General features: G+C 36.2%; 1 protein-coding gene across 5 annotated transcripts in view; it reads left to right on the forward strand.

The window, feature by feature from the left end:
• ELAPOR2 (endosome-lysosome associated apoptosis and autophagy regulator family member 2) overlaps positions 1-14,322 on the forward strand; it is a 302,492-nt gene that overhangs the window by 180,099 nt on the left and 108,071 nt on the right. For all 5 annotated transcript variants that reach the window (XR_010726689.1, XM_066240442.1, XM_066240439.1 and 2 more), the window contains one exon: positions 13,641-13,836. Coding sequence is in view for 4 of the 5 variants with exons in the window: in XM_066240439.1 (XP_066096536.1) it covers positions 13,641-13,836 (196 nt within the window). In the remaining variant the exon portion in view is untranslated. The remainder of the gene's footprint in view (positions 1-13,640; positions 13,837-14,322) is intronic.

The raw sequence follows: 14,322 nt of genomic DNA on the forward strand, positions 1-14,322 counted from the left end.
GGACATGTAGGAGTACACTTTTCGAGGGAGGATGGAACTTACAAAAGAAGGACTGTCCTCCCTAAAGGAGGACGATTGGTCACCTTAAGAATTCGGTTCTAATAATTTTATTGTGCAACCTCAGCATTTACACAGCAGCGTGTGTGTTATCTCATGTGGCTAAGCAGCACTGATGGAACTAGAACTTAAGTCTTTTGACTGAAAGAAGAGTTTTTTAAAATGCTGTTCTTGTTGCAAAAGATAAGATTTCCTTCTTTTTCATGGTCCCATAGTATTCCATTGTATATATGTGCCACAACTTTTTTTTTTTTTTTTTAATAAATTTTTATTAATGGTAATGGGATGACATTAATAAATCAGGGTACATATATTCAAAGAAAACATGTCTAGGTTATTTTGTCATCAAATTATGTTGCAAACCCCTCGCCCAAAGTCAGATTGTCCTCCGTCACCCTCTATCTAGTTCTCTGTGCCCCTCCCCCTCCCCCCTAACTCTCTCCCTCCCTCCCTCCCATGTCCTCCCTCCCCCCCCACCCTTGGTAACCACCACACTCTTGTCCATGTCTCTTAGTCTCATTTTTATGTTCCACCAATGTATGGAATCATGTAGTTCTTGTTTTTTTCTGATTTGCTTATTTCACTCCTTATAATGTTATCAAGATCCCACCATTTTGCTGTAAATGATCTGATGTCATCATTTCTTATGGCTGAGTAGTATTCCATAGTGTATATGTGCCACATCTTCTTTATCCAGTCTTCTATTGAAGGGCTTTTTGGTTGTTTCCATGTCTTGGCCACTGTGAACAGTGCTGCAATGAACATGGGGCTACATGTGTCTTCACGTATCAATGTTTCTGAGGTTTTGGGGTATATACCCAGTAGAGGGATTGCTGGGTCATAAGGTAGTTCTATTTGCAGTTTTTTGAGGAACCACCATACTTTCCTCCATAATGGTTGTACTACTTTACATTCCCACCAACAGTGAATGAGGGTTCCTTTTTCTCCACAGCCTCTCCAACATTTGCTATTACCCGTCTTGTTGATAATAGCTAATCTAACAGGAGTGAGGTGGTATCTCATTGTAGTTTTGATTTGCATTTCTCTAATAACTAATGAAGCTGAGCATCTTTTCATATATCTGTTGGCCATTTGTATCTCTTCCTGGGAGAAGTGTCTGTTCATGTCCTCTTCCCATTTTTTTATTGGATTGTTTGTTTGTTTGTTGTTGAGTTTTATGAGTTCTTTGTAAATTTTGGATATTAGGCCCTTATATGAGCTGTCGTTTGAAAATATCAGTTCCCATATAGTTGGCTGTCTGTTTATTTTGATATCAGTTTCTCTTGCTGAGCAAAAACTTTTAATTCTGATGTAGTCCCATTCATTTATCTTTGCCTTCACTTCTCTTGCTATTGGAGTCAAGTTCATAAAATGTTCTTTAAAACCCAGGTCCATGATTTTAGTACCTATGTCTTCTTCTATGTACTTTATTGTTTCAGATCTTATATTTAGGTCTTTGATCCATTTTCAATTAATTTTAGTACACGGGGACAGGCTGTAGTCGAGTTTCATTCTTTTGCATGTGGCTTTCCAGTTTTCCCAACACCATTTGTTGAAGAGACTTTCTTTTCTCCATTGTGTGTTGTTGGCCCCTTTATCAAAGATTATTTGACCATATATATGTGGTTTTATTTCTGGGCTTTCTATTCTGTTCCATTGGTCTGAGTGTCTATTTTTTTGCCAATACCATGCTGTTTTGATTATCGTGGCCCTATAATAGAGTTTGAAGTCAGGTATTGTAATGCCCCCAGCTTCATTCTTTTTCCTTAGGATTGTTTTGGCTATTCGGGGTTTTTTATAGTTCCATATAAATCTGATGATTTTTTGTTCCATTTCTTTAAAAAATCTCATTGGGATTTTGATGGGAATTGCATTAAATTTGTATATTGCTTTGGGTAATATGGCCATTTTGATTATATTTATTCTTCCTATACAAGAACAAGGAATATTTTTCCATCTCATTGTATCTTTTTCGATTTCCCTTAACAATGCTTTGTAATTTTCATTATATAGGTCCTTTACGTTCTTTGTTATGTTTATTCCTAGGTATTTTATTTTTTTTGTTGCAATCGTGAAGGGGATTATTTTTTTGAGTTCGTTTTCTAATATTTCATTGTTGGCATATAGAAAGGCTATGGACTTTTGTATGTTAATTTTGTATCCTGCGACCTTACTGTATTGGTTTATTGTTTCTAATAATCTTTTTGTGGAGTCCTTCGGGTTTTCGATGTATAGGATCATATCATCAGCAAAAAGTGATAGCTTTACTTCTTCTTTTCCGATATGGATGCCTTTTATTTCTTTGTCTTGTCTGATTGCTCTGGCCAGAACTTCTAGCACCACGTTAAATAAGAGTGGAGAGAGTGGACAACCCTGTCTTGTTCCTGATTTAAGGTAGAAAGTCCTCAGTTTTATGCCGTTTAATAGGATGTTGGCTGATGGTTTATCATATATGGCCTTTATCATGTTGAGATATTTTCCTTCTATACCCATTTTGTTGAGAGTCTTATACATAAAATTGTGTTGTATTTTATCAAAAGCCTTTTCTGCATCTATTGATAAGATCATGTGGTTTTTGTTCTTTGTTTTGTTGATATGGTGTATTACGTTAACCGTTTTGCGTATGTTGAACCATCCTTGAGATTCTGGGATGAATCCCACTTGATCATGATGTATTATTTTTTTAATATGTTGTTGTATTCGGTTTGCCAGTATTTTGTTTAGTATTTTAGCATCTGTATTCATTAGAGATATTGGTCTGTAGTTTTCTTTCTTTGTGCCATCCTTGCCAGGTTTTGGTATGAGGGTTATGTTGGCTTCATAAAATGTGTTTGGAAGTATTGCTTCTTCTTCAATTTTTTGGAAGACTTTGAGTAGAATAGGAACCAAGTCTTCTTTGAATGTTTGATAGAATTCACTAGTATAACCGTCTGGGCCTGGACTTTTATTTTTGGGGAGGTTTTTAATAGTTTTTTCTATTTCCTCCCTGCTGATTGGTCTGTTTAGGCTTTCTGCTTCTTCATGACTCAGTCTAGGAAGGTTGTATTGTTCTAGGAATTTATCCATTTCTTCTAGATTGTTGTATTTGGTGGCATATAATTTTTCATAGTATTCTACAATAATTCTTTGTATATCTATGATGTCTGTGGTGATCTCTCTTCTTTCATTTTGGATTTTATTTATTTGAGTCCTGTGTCTTTTTTCCTTGGTGAGTCTTGCCAAGGGTTTGTCAATTTTGTTGATCTTTTCAAAGAACCAGCTCCTTGTTTTATTGATTTTTTCTATAGTTTTTCTGTTCTCTATTTCATTTATTTCTGCTCTGATTTTTATTATCTCCTTTCTTCGGCTGGTTTTGGGTTGTCTTTGTTCTTCTTTTTCTAGTTCCTTAAGGTGTGAAGTTAAATGGTTTACTTCGGCTCTCTCTTGTTTGTTCATCTAGGCCTGAAGTGATATGAGCTTTCCTCTTATTACTGCTTTTGCTGCATCCCAGAGATTCTGATATGTCTTATTTTCATTTTCATTTGTCTGTATATATCTTTTGATTTCTGTGCTTATTTCTTCTTTGACCCATTCATTTTTTAGAAGTATGTTGTTTAGTTTCCACATTTTTGTGGGTTTTTCCCCCTCTTTTTTGCAGTTGAATTCTAGTTTCAAGGCTTTATGATCAGAAAATATGCTTGGTACAATTTCAATTTTTCTAAATTTGCTGATATTGTCTTTGTGGCCCAACATATGGTCAATTCTTGAGAATGTTCCATGTACACTAGAGAAAAATGTATACTCTGTCGCTTTGGGATAAAGTGTCCTGTAGATGTCTATCATATCCAGGTGTTCTAGTATTTCATTTAAGGCCACTATATCTTTATTGATTCTCTGTTTGGATGACCGATCTAGAGCCGTCAGCGGTGTATTGAGGTCTCCAAGTATGATTGTATTTTTGTTAGTTTTTGTTTTAAGGTCAATAAGTAGCTGTCTTATATATTTTGGTGCTCCTTGGTTTGGTGCATATATATTAAGGATTGTTATGTTTTCTTGATTCAACTTCCCCTTAATCATTATGAAATGACCATTTTTGTCTCTGAGTACTTTTTCTGTCTTGTAGTCAGCATTATTAGATATGAGTATTGCTACACCTGCTTTTTTTTGGGTGTTGTTTGCTTGGAGTATTGTTTTCCAGCCTTTCACTTTGAATTTGTTTTTATCCTTGTTGCTTAGATGTGTTTCTTGTAGGCAGCATATAGTTGGATTTTCTTTTTTAATCCATTCTGCTACTCTGTGTCTTTTTATTGGTAAGTTTAATCCATTTACATTTAGTGTAATTATTGACACTTGTGGGTTCCCTACTGCCATTTTATAAATTGCTTTCTGTTAGTTTTGTATCTAGTTTGATTCTTCTCTTTTGTTTTTCTATCATTTGTTTTTGTTTGTTTGTGTTCCATACTTCTTTCCTCTGTTGCTACCTTTTTTAAGTCAAGTGTTTTTGTGGTGGTTTTTTTAAGGGTGGTTACCATTAAGTAATGAAAAGGGTACCTACCATATTCATTGTAGTACCCTATCTTATAAGTATTTCTGCACTTCATCATCCTTTGCTACTGTTAATCTCCATCCTCTCCCCCCTTTTTTTCCTTTGTTGTCACAGTTTAAGTTTGGTTTTATTGTGTTCTTGGTGGAGCTGTTACTTGTGGTGTTGTTTTCTTTTGTTCTTTGAATCTGGTTGGAAAACCCCCCTTAGTATTTCCTGGAGTGGGGGCTTTCTGTTGATAAATTCTCTCATCTTTTCTGTATTTGTGAATGTTTTTATATCTCCTTCATACTTGAAGGATAGCTTTGATGGGTATAGTATTCTTGGCTGAAAGTTCCTCTCTTTCAGGGCTTTAAATATTGGGGTCCACTCTCTTCTAGCTTGTAGAGTTTCTGCTGAGAAATCTGATGATAATGTAATAGGCCTTCCTTTATATGTTGTACTCTTCTTTTCCCTGGCTGCCTTGAGAATTTTTTCTTTGTCATTGGTTTGTGTCATCTTTATTATGATGTGCCTTGGAGTGGGTTTGTTGGGGTTAAGAAAACTTGGTGTTCTGTTTGCTTCTTGAATTTGAGGCTTTAGTTCCTTCCACAGGCTTGGGAAGTTCTCGTCTATTATTTGTTTGAGTATATTCTCCATTCCATTTTCTTTCTCTTCTCCCTCTGATATACCTATTATTCTTATGTTATTCTTTCTGATGGAGTCAGACAATTCCTGTAGGGCTTTCTCATTTTTTATTATTTTTGAGTCTCTTTCTTCTTCTCTCTGTTGTGCCTCAAGTTGTTTGTCTTCTATTTCACTAATCCTATCTTCAATCTGGGCTGTTCTGTTAGCTAAGCTTTTTACCTCGTTTTTCAGCTCGTGAATTGAGTTTTTCATTTCTGTTTGATTTGTTTTTATAGTTTCAATTTCCTTGGTAATATATTCTTTGTGTTCATTGAGTTGTTTTCTGATCTCCCTATATTGCCTTTCTGTGTTTTCTTGTATATCTCTGAGTATTTTTAAGATTTCTATTTTAAATTCTCTGTCATTTAGCTCCAAAGCTTCCAATATGTTAAGTCTTTTCTCCATAGATTTTTCCACATCTATTTGTGTTACCTCTCTTTCTTTTGTATCCATAATATTCGATTTCCTCTTTCTTATCGGCATCTGAGGGTGGTCTTATTGATAGCACCCAGGCGCACTCCCTCGCGGCTTGAATGAGCGTCGCTGCTGCGGTAGCTTCCTCCACACCCTCGTCTCTCAGATTCAAGTGATAACAGTCCTTTTGCTTTCAGTTTGTGTGGAACTCCGGAATGCTCCGAGGATAAATTTTTCTGTTTCTAGTTGATAAATTTGTTGTGATTTAGGGGAGAGCTGTTGGACGCGCTTCTCACGGCGCCATTTCCGTGACGTCACTCTTGTGTGCCACAACTTTTTAATCCACTCATCTACTGACAGACACTTGGGCTGTTTCCAGATCTTGGCTATTGTGACAATGCTGCCATAAACATGGAGACGCATTTCTCCTTTTGAATCAGTGATGTGGTATTCTTGGGGTATATTCCTAAAAGTGGGATGGCTGGGTCAAAAGACCCATTTTTCATTTTTAATTTTTTGAGGAATCTCCATACTATTTTCCACAGTGGCTATACCAGTCTGCATTCCCACCAGCAGTCAGGAGGGTTCCCTTTTCTCCACATCCTTGCCAGCACTTATTATGTGTTGATTTGTTAATCAGCGCCATTCTGACTGGTGTTAGGTGGTATCTCATTGTGGTTTTAATTTGCATTTCTCTAATGATAAGTGATGTTGAACATTTTTTCATCTGGAACTGGAAACTATTATGTTAAGTGAAATAAGCCAGGCAGAGAAAGAAAAATATCATAAGACCTCACTCATTTGAGGAATCCAATGAACAATGTGTATGAACTGAGGAATGGAATAGAGGCATAGGTGGGATCAAAGGAACCAGAGGGAAAGCAGACAGAGGGAAAGAGGATGAGAGGGTAAGATCGGAGAAGGGAAGGAGATTGGTGAAATCATACATACACATAACACAGCATTATACAGAGCAGAAAAGCAAATCAAATCCTAGAGCAGTGGTTCTCAACCTTTCTAATGCCGTGACCCTGCAATACAGTTTCTCATGTTGTGGTGACCCCAAACCAAAAAATAATTTTGGTGGCTACTTCATAACTGTAATTTTGCTACAGTTATGATTCAAAATGTAAATACCTGATATGCATTATGTATTTTCCGATGGCTTTAGGTGACCCCGCTGGGGTTGCGACCCACAGGTTGAGAACTGCTGTCTTAGAGGGAAGGGGGAAGGGCATTGGGGGACGGGGCAAGGAGGATGTTGAGGGAACACGGGGACGGGGGGATGTATTCGGTGGGACACTTGAATCTATGTGTACAATACATTTAAGTCAACAAAAAATTTTTTTTGAATAAAATGCTGTTCTTTTTCACATCAAATAAGGATAGTGGATTTTTCTCAGCTTAACCATATAAAATCTTCTGATTTTGTGGTACTGCGAGGAGTCTGTTTATGAGCTAGAGATTCCTGGGGGGGGTTCATGGAAGTCTATCCAGATGGTGAGTCTGCCCGGAGTGACTGTAGAAAAGTTGCCCAAGGTCACACTGTAGAGGAAACTTGGTATCTGTATTATGAAGATTTTTACCAGAGAATCTGAAAAGTTTTTTTGGTTCATTCTGATAGTTTTAAGTGTTATTGCGTGTCCTGATTTATTTATTTTATGACAAAATCATTCTTCAAATCCCATAACTTGTGAATTATCTAAATTATAGTAGAATACTAATATATCTTCTTAATAATGTTCATGAATATTTCCACTTCATAGGAACATGCCATGTCTACCCACGATTAGAATTTAGAGTGTTATCTTTGTATCTTCTTCCAGCCTTACATTCAACATGTGTTGTTTTTTTTGTACTCACAACCAGTCTGCATTGCTGTCTTGCCAATTTTGACAAGAAAAACACCGTCTTATGATAAATAAAATCTTCCCAATTAAAGCCAACAAGGATTCCCTTCTGCCAAGCAGGGGTGGGGGGAATGCCTTAATGGGAGTAAGGACATCAGCAAGAAAGAACCTGTTTTGGAGTCTTCCTGCCTTACTTTCACTTTTGTAAAATGAGAGAGAAATTATTTTTTCTTCTCTAAGAATTTCACAAATAAAAGCTTGAAAGATAGTGGTCAAGTGTTCTCGCTGGCACTGAGGGAGGAAGAGCTGAGATTCAGTATGATGTTCAAGTTCTCTTAGATGCCATTTTCTACTTTCTTTTGTTTTCTGTGAAAGAATTATAATAACAAACCTGACAAGCAGTTGAAGTTATAATTATGTGATAATGATATGATTGGCTAAATGATTGATGAGGGTAAAATTGATCAGTTTTGAGGCCCACAAACTATGCATTATTTTCCCTATTTGTATGGCAATTAGTGGCAGTAAATAATAATAATAGTTGTAAAAGTATTCTTGTATAGTCAATAATAATGTGTACAGTTTTAATCTTATTTCTCATTTAAATGAAACTAAACAGTTGAAAAATGTAGACCTTTATGAAACTAAACAGTTGAAAAATGTAGACCTGTGGCTTCTCTTAAATCTGGAGTTGATTTAATTAATTGTTTTCTCAAAAAATGTATGTAAATATATTTTGTGTAGCTATTAATATAGGTTAAAAGATAAGATAACAGGCCCTGGCCGGTTGGCTCAGCGGCATCTGTCTGGCGTGTGGAAGTCCCAGGTTTGATTCTCAGCCAGGGCACACAGGAGAAGCACCCATCTGCTTCTCCACCCCTCCCCCTCTCCTTTCCTTCTCTCTCTCTCTTCCCCTCCTGCAAGGAGAGCTCAATTGGAGCAAAGTTCCCTGGGCACTGAGGATGGCTCCATGGCCTCCAGCTCAGGTTGCAACAGAGCAATGCCCAGATGGACCGAGTATCGCCCCCTAGTAGGCATGCTGGGTGGATCTCGGTTGGGCGCAGGTAGAAGTCTGTATGCTGCACACACACCCCTTCTCACTTTGGAAAAATGCAAAAAAAAAAAAAAAAAAAGAAGAAGATAACATCTTATTGAAGAAAAAGAAACCTAAATAATAAAACCAAGCTTCTGGGAAAAAATTTTACAGTGAATGTAGCTTAGTAAAATGTAGATTTGATATATTTTGAAAAAAAATAAGTCTAGACTGGAATAGAGGATCCATGGTAGGAGGGACTATTTCTTATTCACTAAAGTAGCCTTGGTGTCTGGTATTTGCCTAGCAAATATTAGGTACTCAACAAATATTTGTTGAATGAATTGATGTAATGTAGCATGATTCACATATACTTACCTATAATGAGATTACATATGGTCACTAATTTATCAACTTCTCATTACACAACTGAATAGGAAATCCTTTTCTTACTACTACTTATTAATGTTTACTGTTTAGAAGCCAAATGTCAGTGATAACTTCAAATTAGACAGAAAATGTATGAATTATGAATAATGTTATTGATAATGGTCACTTTTCAAAGCATATGGTGTCTGGAGGAAGAAAAGCAAAACTAGGAGGCCCTTGTGCTGACAGAGTGAAACTATAGTTAGGCATAAATCATAGGTGAAAATCAGCATATCAGTGATTTAGCTTAGCGACCATTATTTGGTACATTCTGTTGGATGGCTACATGTTTGTAGTAATGCTTTGAATTTCCATCGCACTTTTTCCTTTCAGAGTGGTTTTCACAGTGTCTTATTGGACCATAGCAGTCCTATGAGAGAGGAGGGAAGAGGTATTCTCACTGGAATGTGAATGAATGGAGGCATAGAGTTGTTGTCCCAGCCATTTGCTAGTTGGTGACAGATGATTATAAAAGGCTTTATTCCATATCTGATTCTTCATACCTGTGTATTGCAATCTTTACCAATTAGTAGCAAAAATAGATGTCAGGAAAGAAGAGTTAGGAAGCTGAGAAAAAGTTTAGATTCAAGCAGTTGGATGATTAGGTAAAATACATATATTATGAAATGCCAGATTGAGCCCATTATTAAGTAGTCTGTGACCTTCAGTAAGGTCTTTCTGTTCTCATATCAGAACTTTGGAGTTTGCTTATCTTCAATTCAGTTACTCTAGCATTCCAAGGTTTTTCAAGCAAAATAGTATTTATATTAGAAATGACTACTTGTTCAAATTAATTATAGTCAAGTCACTTTTACAACAGTTATAACAGCTTTTTACAATAACTGTCTATCATCCTGCTTTTGTTGAAAGGGTTGTACTCTAAATAAATTTGAATGAAAAGAGTGCAGTTTCTAAGATTATAAAAACCTAAATACCAAAGACCAAGAAAGCAATGTTGAAGTAGAAAGTGGATGTGGCTAAGAGAGAAGATATCAAGAAAGGAAAAGGTAGTCATTGTTGGTCACAGCCAAAAGTTAACAGTGCTGTGTTGATAACCTTGGCCTGATAGCTCAGATGGTTACACCAAGGTTGTGGGTTCAATCGCTGGTAAGGACACATACAGGAACCAGCCAATAAATTGCATACATAAGTGGAACAACAAATTGATGTTTCTCTGTCTCTCACTCCCTTTCTCTTCCTCTAAAATCAATAAGTAACAGTTAAAAAATGAAACAGCTCTGTATTGACATAATCTAGTAGGGTAAATTGTGGTTAACAAGACTGTGCGCCTCTTCTCTTCCTTTGGCTTGTGGCTGGAGAGCTGAATTCCAGGGTGGAAAATAAAGACTGAAGGGCAGCAAATGATTAAAATATAAAACTTGTCACACTGTTCCATTCCCTGTATTGTTCAAAACTCATTTGACTAACTTTGACTGTGTAATTATTCTGGGATATAACATCATCACTCCAGTGGCAGAATTCTTACTATCATAGGCCCCTGAATTATATTATTAATAATTGTAGCAAACAATTTGTTGTATGCTTTATGCCAGGCCCACTGCTAAATCCATTATGTGGAATATCTTATTTATTCCCAGAATAACACTTTGAAATAGATATTATTACTATTTTTCTTTTACAGGCAAGGATGTTGTGATTTATAGAGGTTAGTAATTTACTAAAATATTTCATGAGTGTGTGTTTGAGGTATGGCATATTAAAAATTTCATTAGAAATCTGAGGGTGGCGACTGGTTATTGCTTTGTGATGCAGACAAATATTATTTTACAGTTCAAGACAGGAAGTGAAGAATGATGTGAAATATAATCATTTGGAATTGCTTGCCCTTTTGTATTGATTATAATAATTGCTTGAACTGAATTATCTTGGGATGCCAGCTTTAGAACCAGACAGAGCTAAACATGAATATCAGCTTTGCCACTTGTTAACTTGATACCTTTTTAAACAATTTATTTAAATGTACTGTGCCTCAATCATTTGGTAAATGAGCATAATACCTTCTTCCTTCAAAGTATATTATAAATACATCAATCCATATTACTCATGGATCCCATATTTGTAAATTTTATCTGTCACCCCCAGCACATAATACTTTCATAGTCATTTATAGAGATTTGCCAAGCAGTAAAAATATGAGTCACCTGACCATATGGTCCCAGCTGAGCTTGAATATTCTGCCTTACTTCATTCCTTGTTATTGTCAACAAGTATTCTTTTTACCATCTGTTTATTGCCATGTTTTTTCACTTTTATGCTTTTAATTAGTGATTTTACCTTTTAAAATAGTGTCAAAGTGTTGGCTAGTGCTTCTCAGTGCAAGAAGGCCTTGTGTATGCACCTTGTAGAGAAAACACACATGTTAAATAAGCTTCACTCTAGCATGAGTCGTGTGCTCTTGACCAATAGTTCAAAATTAATAAATCAACAGTATATTAAATGAGATTTTTTTAAAACTGAAACACACATTAGAGAAGGTTATGTATTGATCTGTTAACAAAGATATTGACTAGAGGCTTGTAGGAGTCTAACCCTGTATTTTCCCTAGGATCAATGGTTCAATATTTACTGATTAGTGTTCACAAGTTTATACAACTACTGCGAATAAAAAGTATTGATGGTAATACATACTCAATACATTCACTTTCAACTTTCTCAGTCTGGTCTTAGACAAGGAAACATCTCTGAAAGAGGTGGGGATATTCTTAATTATTTTAACAGGGCAGTGAACACTGAGCCAATACAAACAACCTTTTCCTATTAAGCTTCCAAAGTCCCTTATAACAATTTGTCATAAAATATTACTTCCTATCTAAAGTTTAGTTTTGGACACTAGACTAAACAGTCTTCCAAGGCAACTTTATTTCTCAGAAAGTAAATTATTTTCAGCTTGGTGGCAGTCTCTGTCACAACTCTTCAACTCTACCATTGCTGTGTAAAATAAATATGTAAATGAGTAGTTGTGATTGTGTTTCAATAAAACTTTATTTACAAAGATAGACAGTTGGCCTGATTTGACTTGTGAGCTGTGGTTAGCTGATTCTTGATTTAATGTAATGTTGGCTCTTGGTTTATGATATTATTTATCAGTTTACTAGAAGACCTATAAACTCTAGAAAGTATAATAAAAAAATTTCCTAACTATATTTCTCTGTTGGTGGCACTGGTGGTGATAATAACTGTATGTGGTGAGCATTTATTAAATGCTAGGCACTGTGCTAACTATTTTATACTGTAGTTGAATATCTCATTTTTCAGAGGAAAGAACTGAGGCCTGAAGAAATGAAGTAACTCAGTCAAGGTCTCAGACTTAGGAAGTGGTAAAATCTGGTCCCTTGTTTTGTTTTGACCTTGTAGCCAAAATGCAATATTCTTTGGTTTAACCTTTTCTTTTTATGATACTTTACTATTTGGGGGATCTTGCTCTCAGGGGTAGAGGTTTATCATATAGTGTCTTAAAGCTTTTCTGAAAATAAAATCCCATATATTTATTTGTGATTAAGTAGATGAGTACGGGTTTCAGCTCTAATTCTCTGGTTTTTCAAAATTAGCATGGTTTTACTTTTTGGTTAGTTTCCAAGTGTATTCTAAAAGGAGAATCTACCTAAATCTAAAGGCTTTGCTGCTTTGCTCTGTGCTGGGAGATTTGTTTTTTTCATCAGATAATTTGAAGGTTTTATTTTGTTCCTGTTTCTATAATATCCTGATTAAAGGATTAGAAAGCCTTTTTCTACAATTCAGTCAGCAATACCACCTCGAGCACAGAGCCACACACTCAGATTTGCATTTGTTGAATGAATAAAAATTTAGCAACAGCACTTTTTTTTCCTGTAACTGTGTCAGCTATTAGTTACATCACCCATGACTTCTCAGAATTAGCAGAGAACTTGACATCAGTAATAAGATGTAAGTTGTGGAAATGACTAGTGGGAGTTGTGAGTATCAAAAAGGACAGCTGGTTCCAGAGTGGAGACACTTGTTCAGCTATTGTGTTTGAAGCACTGCCCTCGTTAACCCCTTTATGCTTAATTCTCCTTCACTGAATCAACCTTTTTTTTTGGATTATTTGACAGCTACAATTAGGAATCCAAAAATAATGACCCTTGTTTCCTGGAAGCTCAAAGCCTCACATCAACTGATATCTGTGTCTATGTCTGTGTCTATAACTATGTCTCCCTCTCTCTAGATACACACATGCACACATGCACATAGAGCAGCATATACATATTGCTTTAGTGCATATATTATGGAAAGAATATTGTAGCCGCACAGGGGGAGGCAAAACTGATGGCCTGGTGTTGTGAAGAAGGTTGTTTTGAGTTAGGTATGAGAGTTTTCCAAATAGAGTAGGTGGGTTGGTCAGCATCTCCAGAGAAAGAAGACCATAGCAGCAAGCAAGAGGATGAAATACTTTGGTAACGATAGGAATTTTGTTAGAGTTGGAAAGCGGGGACATGGGGTAAGGCTGGTAAACAGGTTGGGCTGGCTGGATTGTGAAGTGCAAGTTGTGAGAAGGGAGACTGTGGAAAGCTTTAATTAGGGTGTGACATGGTTAGAGCTTTATAAAAATGATTCTGGTGACAGTGTGAAGGGGAGGACATTGATGGGAGAGTCTGGTGAATAAGGGGTCACACCTTCTTCTGTGTTCCAGCTTTCTCCTGTGCTTCCGGAGAGTACCTAGAGATGAAGAACCAGGTATGCAGTAAGTGTGGTGAAGGCACCTACTCCTTAGGCAGTGGCATCAAATTTGATGAATGGGATGAATTGCCAGTAGGATTTTCCAACGTTGCAACCTTCATGGACACAGTGGTTGGCCCTTCTGACACCAGGCCAGACGGCTGTAACAAGTAAGAAACCATGGGAACCTTTGGCTCTTCTTGGAAGGCTGAGAAGAGTCTAGTTGCTCTTTTCCAGAAAGAAGTCAAGGACAATCTTGGTACTGATTGGGATTATAGATTAACTAATTACAAAGAATCATGCTTTTTTTTTTTTTGATCAGTCATTACAAATACTGTAGCTCAATTTTTATGAAGTTAAAATAATTGTTTTCAGGACATAGTAGATACCATATGCAAAAATGTGATAAAGCTACTATGAAACAAATTAATTTCCTATTAATATATTTATAAATACACTCAAGACAGTGGCATTTCTACAAATCCCTCACTAATTTTTAATGGATAATTTCAGATTTCCTTTCTTTTCTTCATAAAGGAAGAATGTGTAGCCTTCAGTTAGACACTTGATTATCTTCTGTAAGAGAGGGGGGTTAAATATGTGAAGTGGAAAACTCATTTAATTTTTACCTCTTATAGGAGATCATTAGCTTTGCC

The sequence above is a fragment of the Saccopteryx bilineata genome, chromosome 7, assembly GCF_036850765.1.
Source record: "Saccopteryx bilineata isolate mSacBil1 chromosome 7, mSacBil1_pri_phased_curated, whole genome shotgun sequence".
Classification (NCBI taxonomy): domain Eukaryota; kingdom Metazoa; phylum Chordata; class Mammalia; order Chiroptera; family Emballonuridae; genus Saccopteryx; species Saccopteryx bilineata.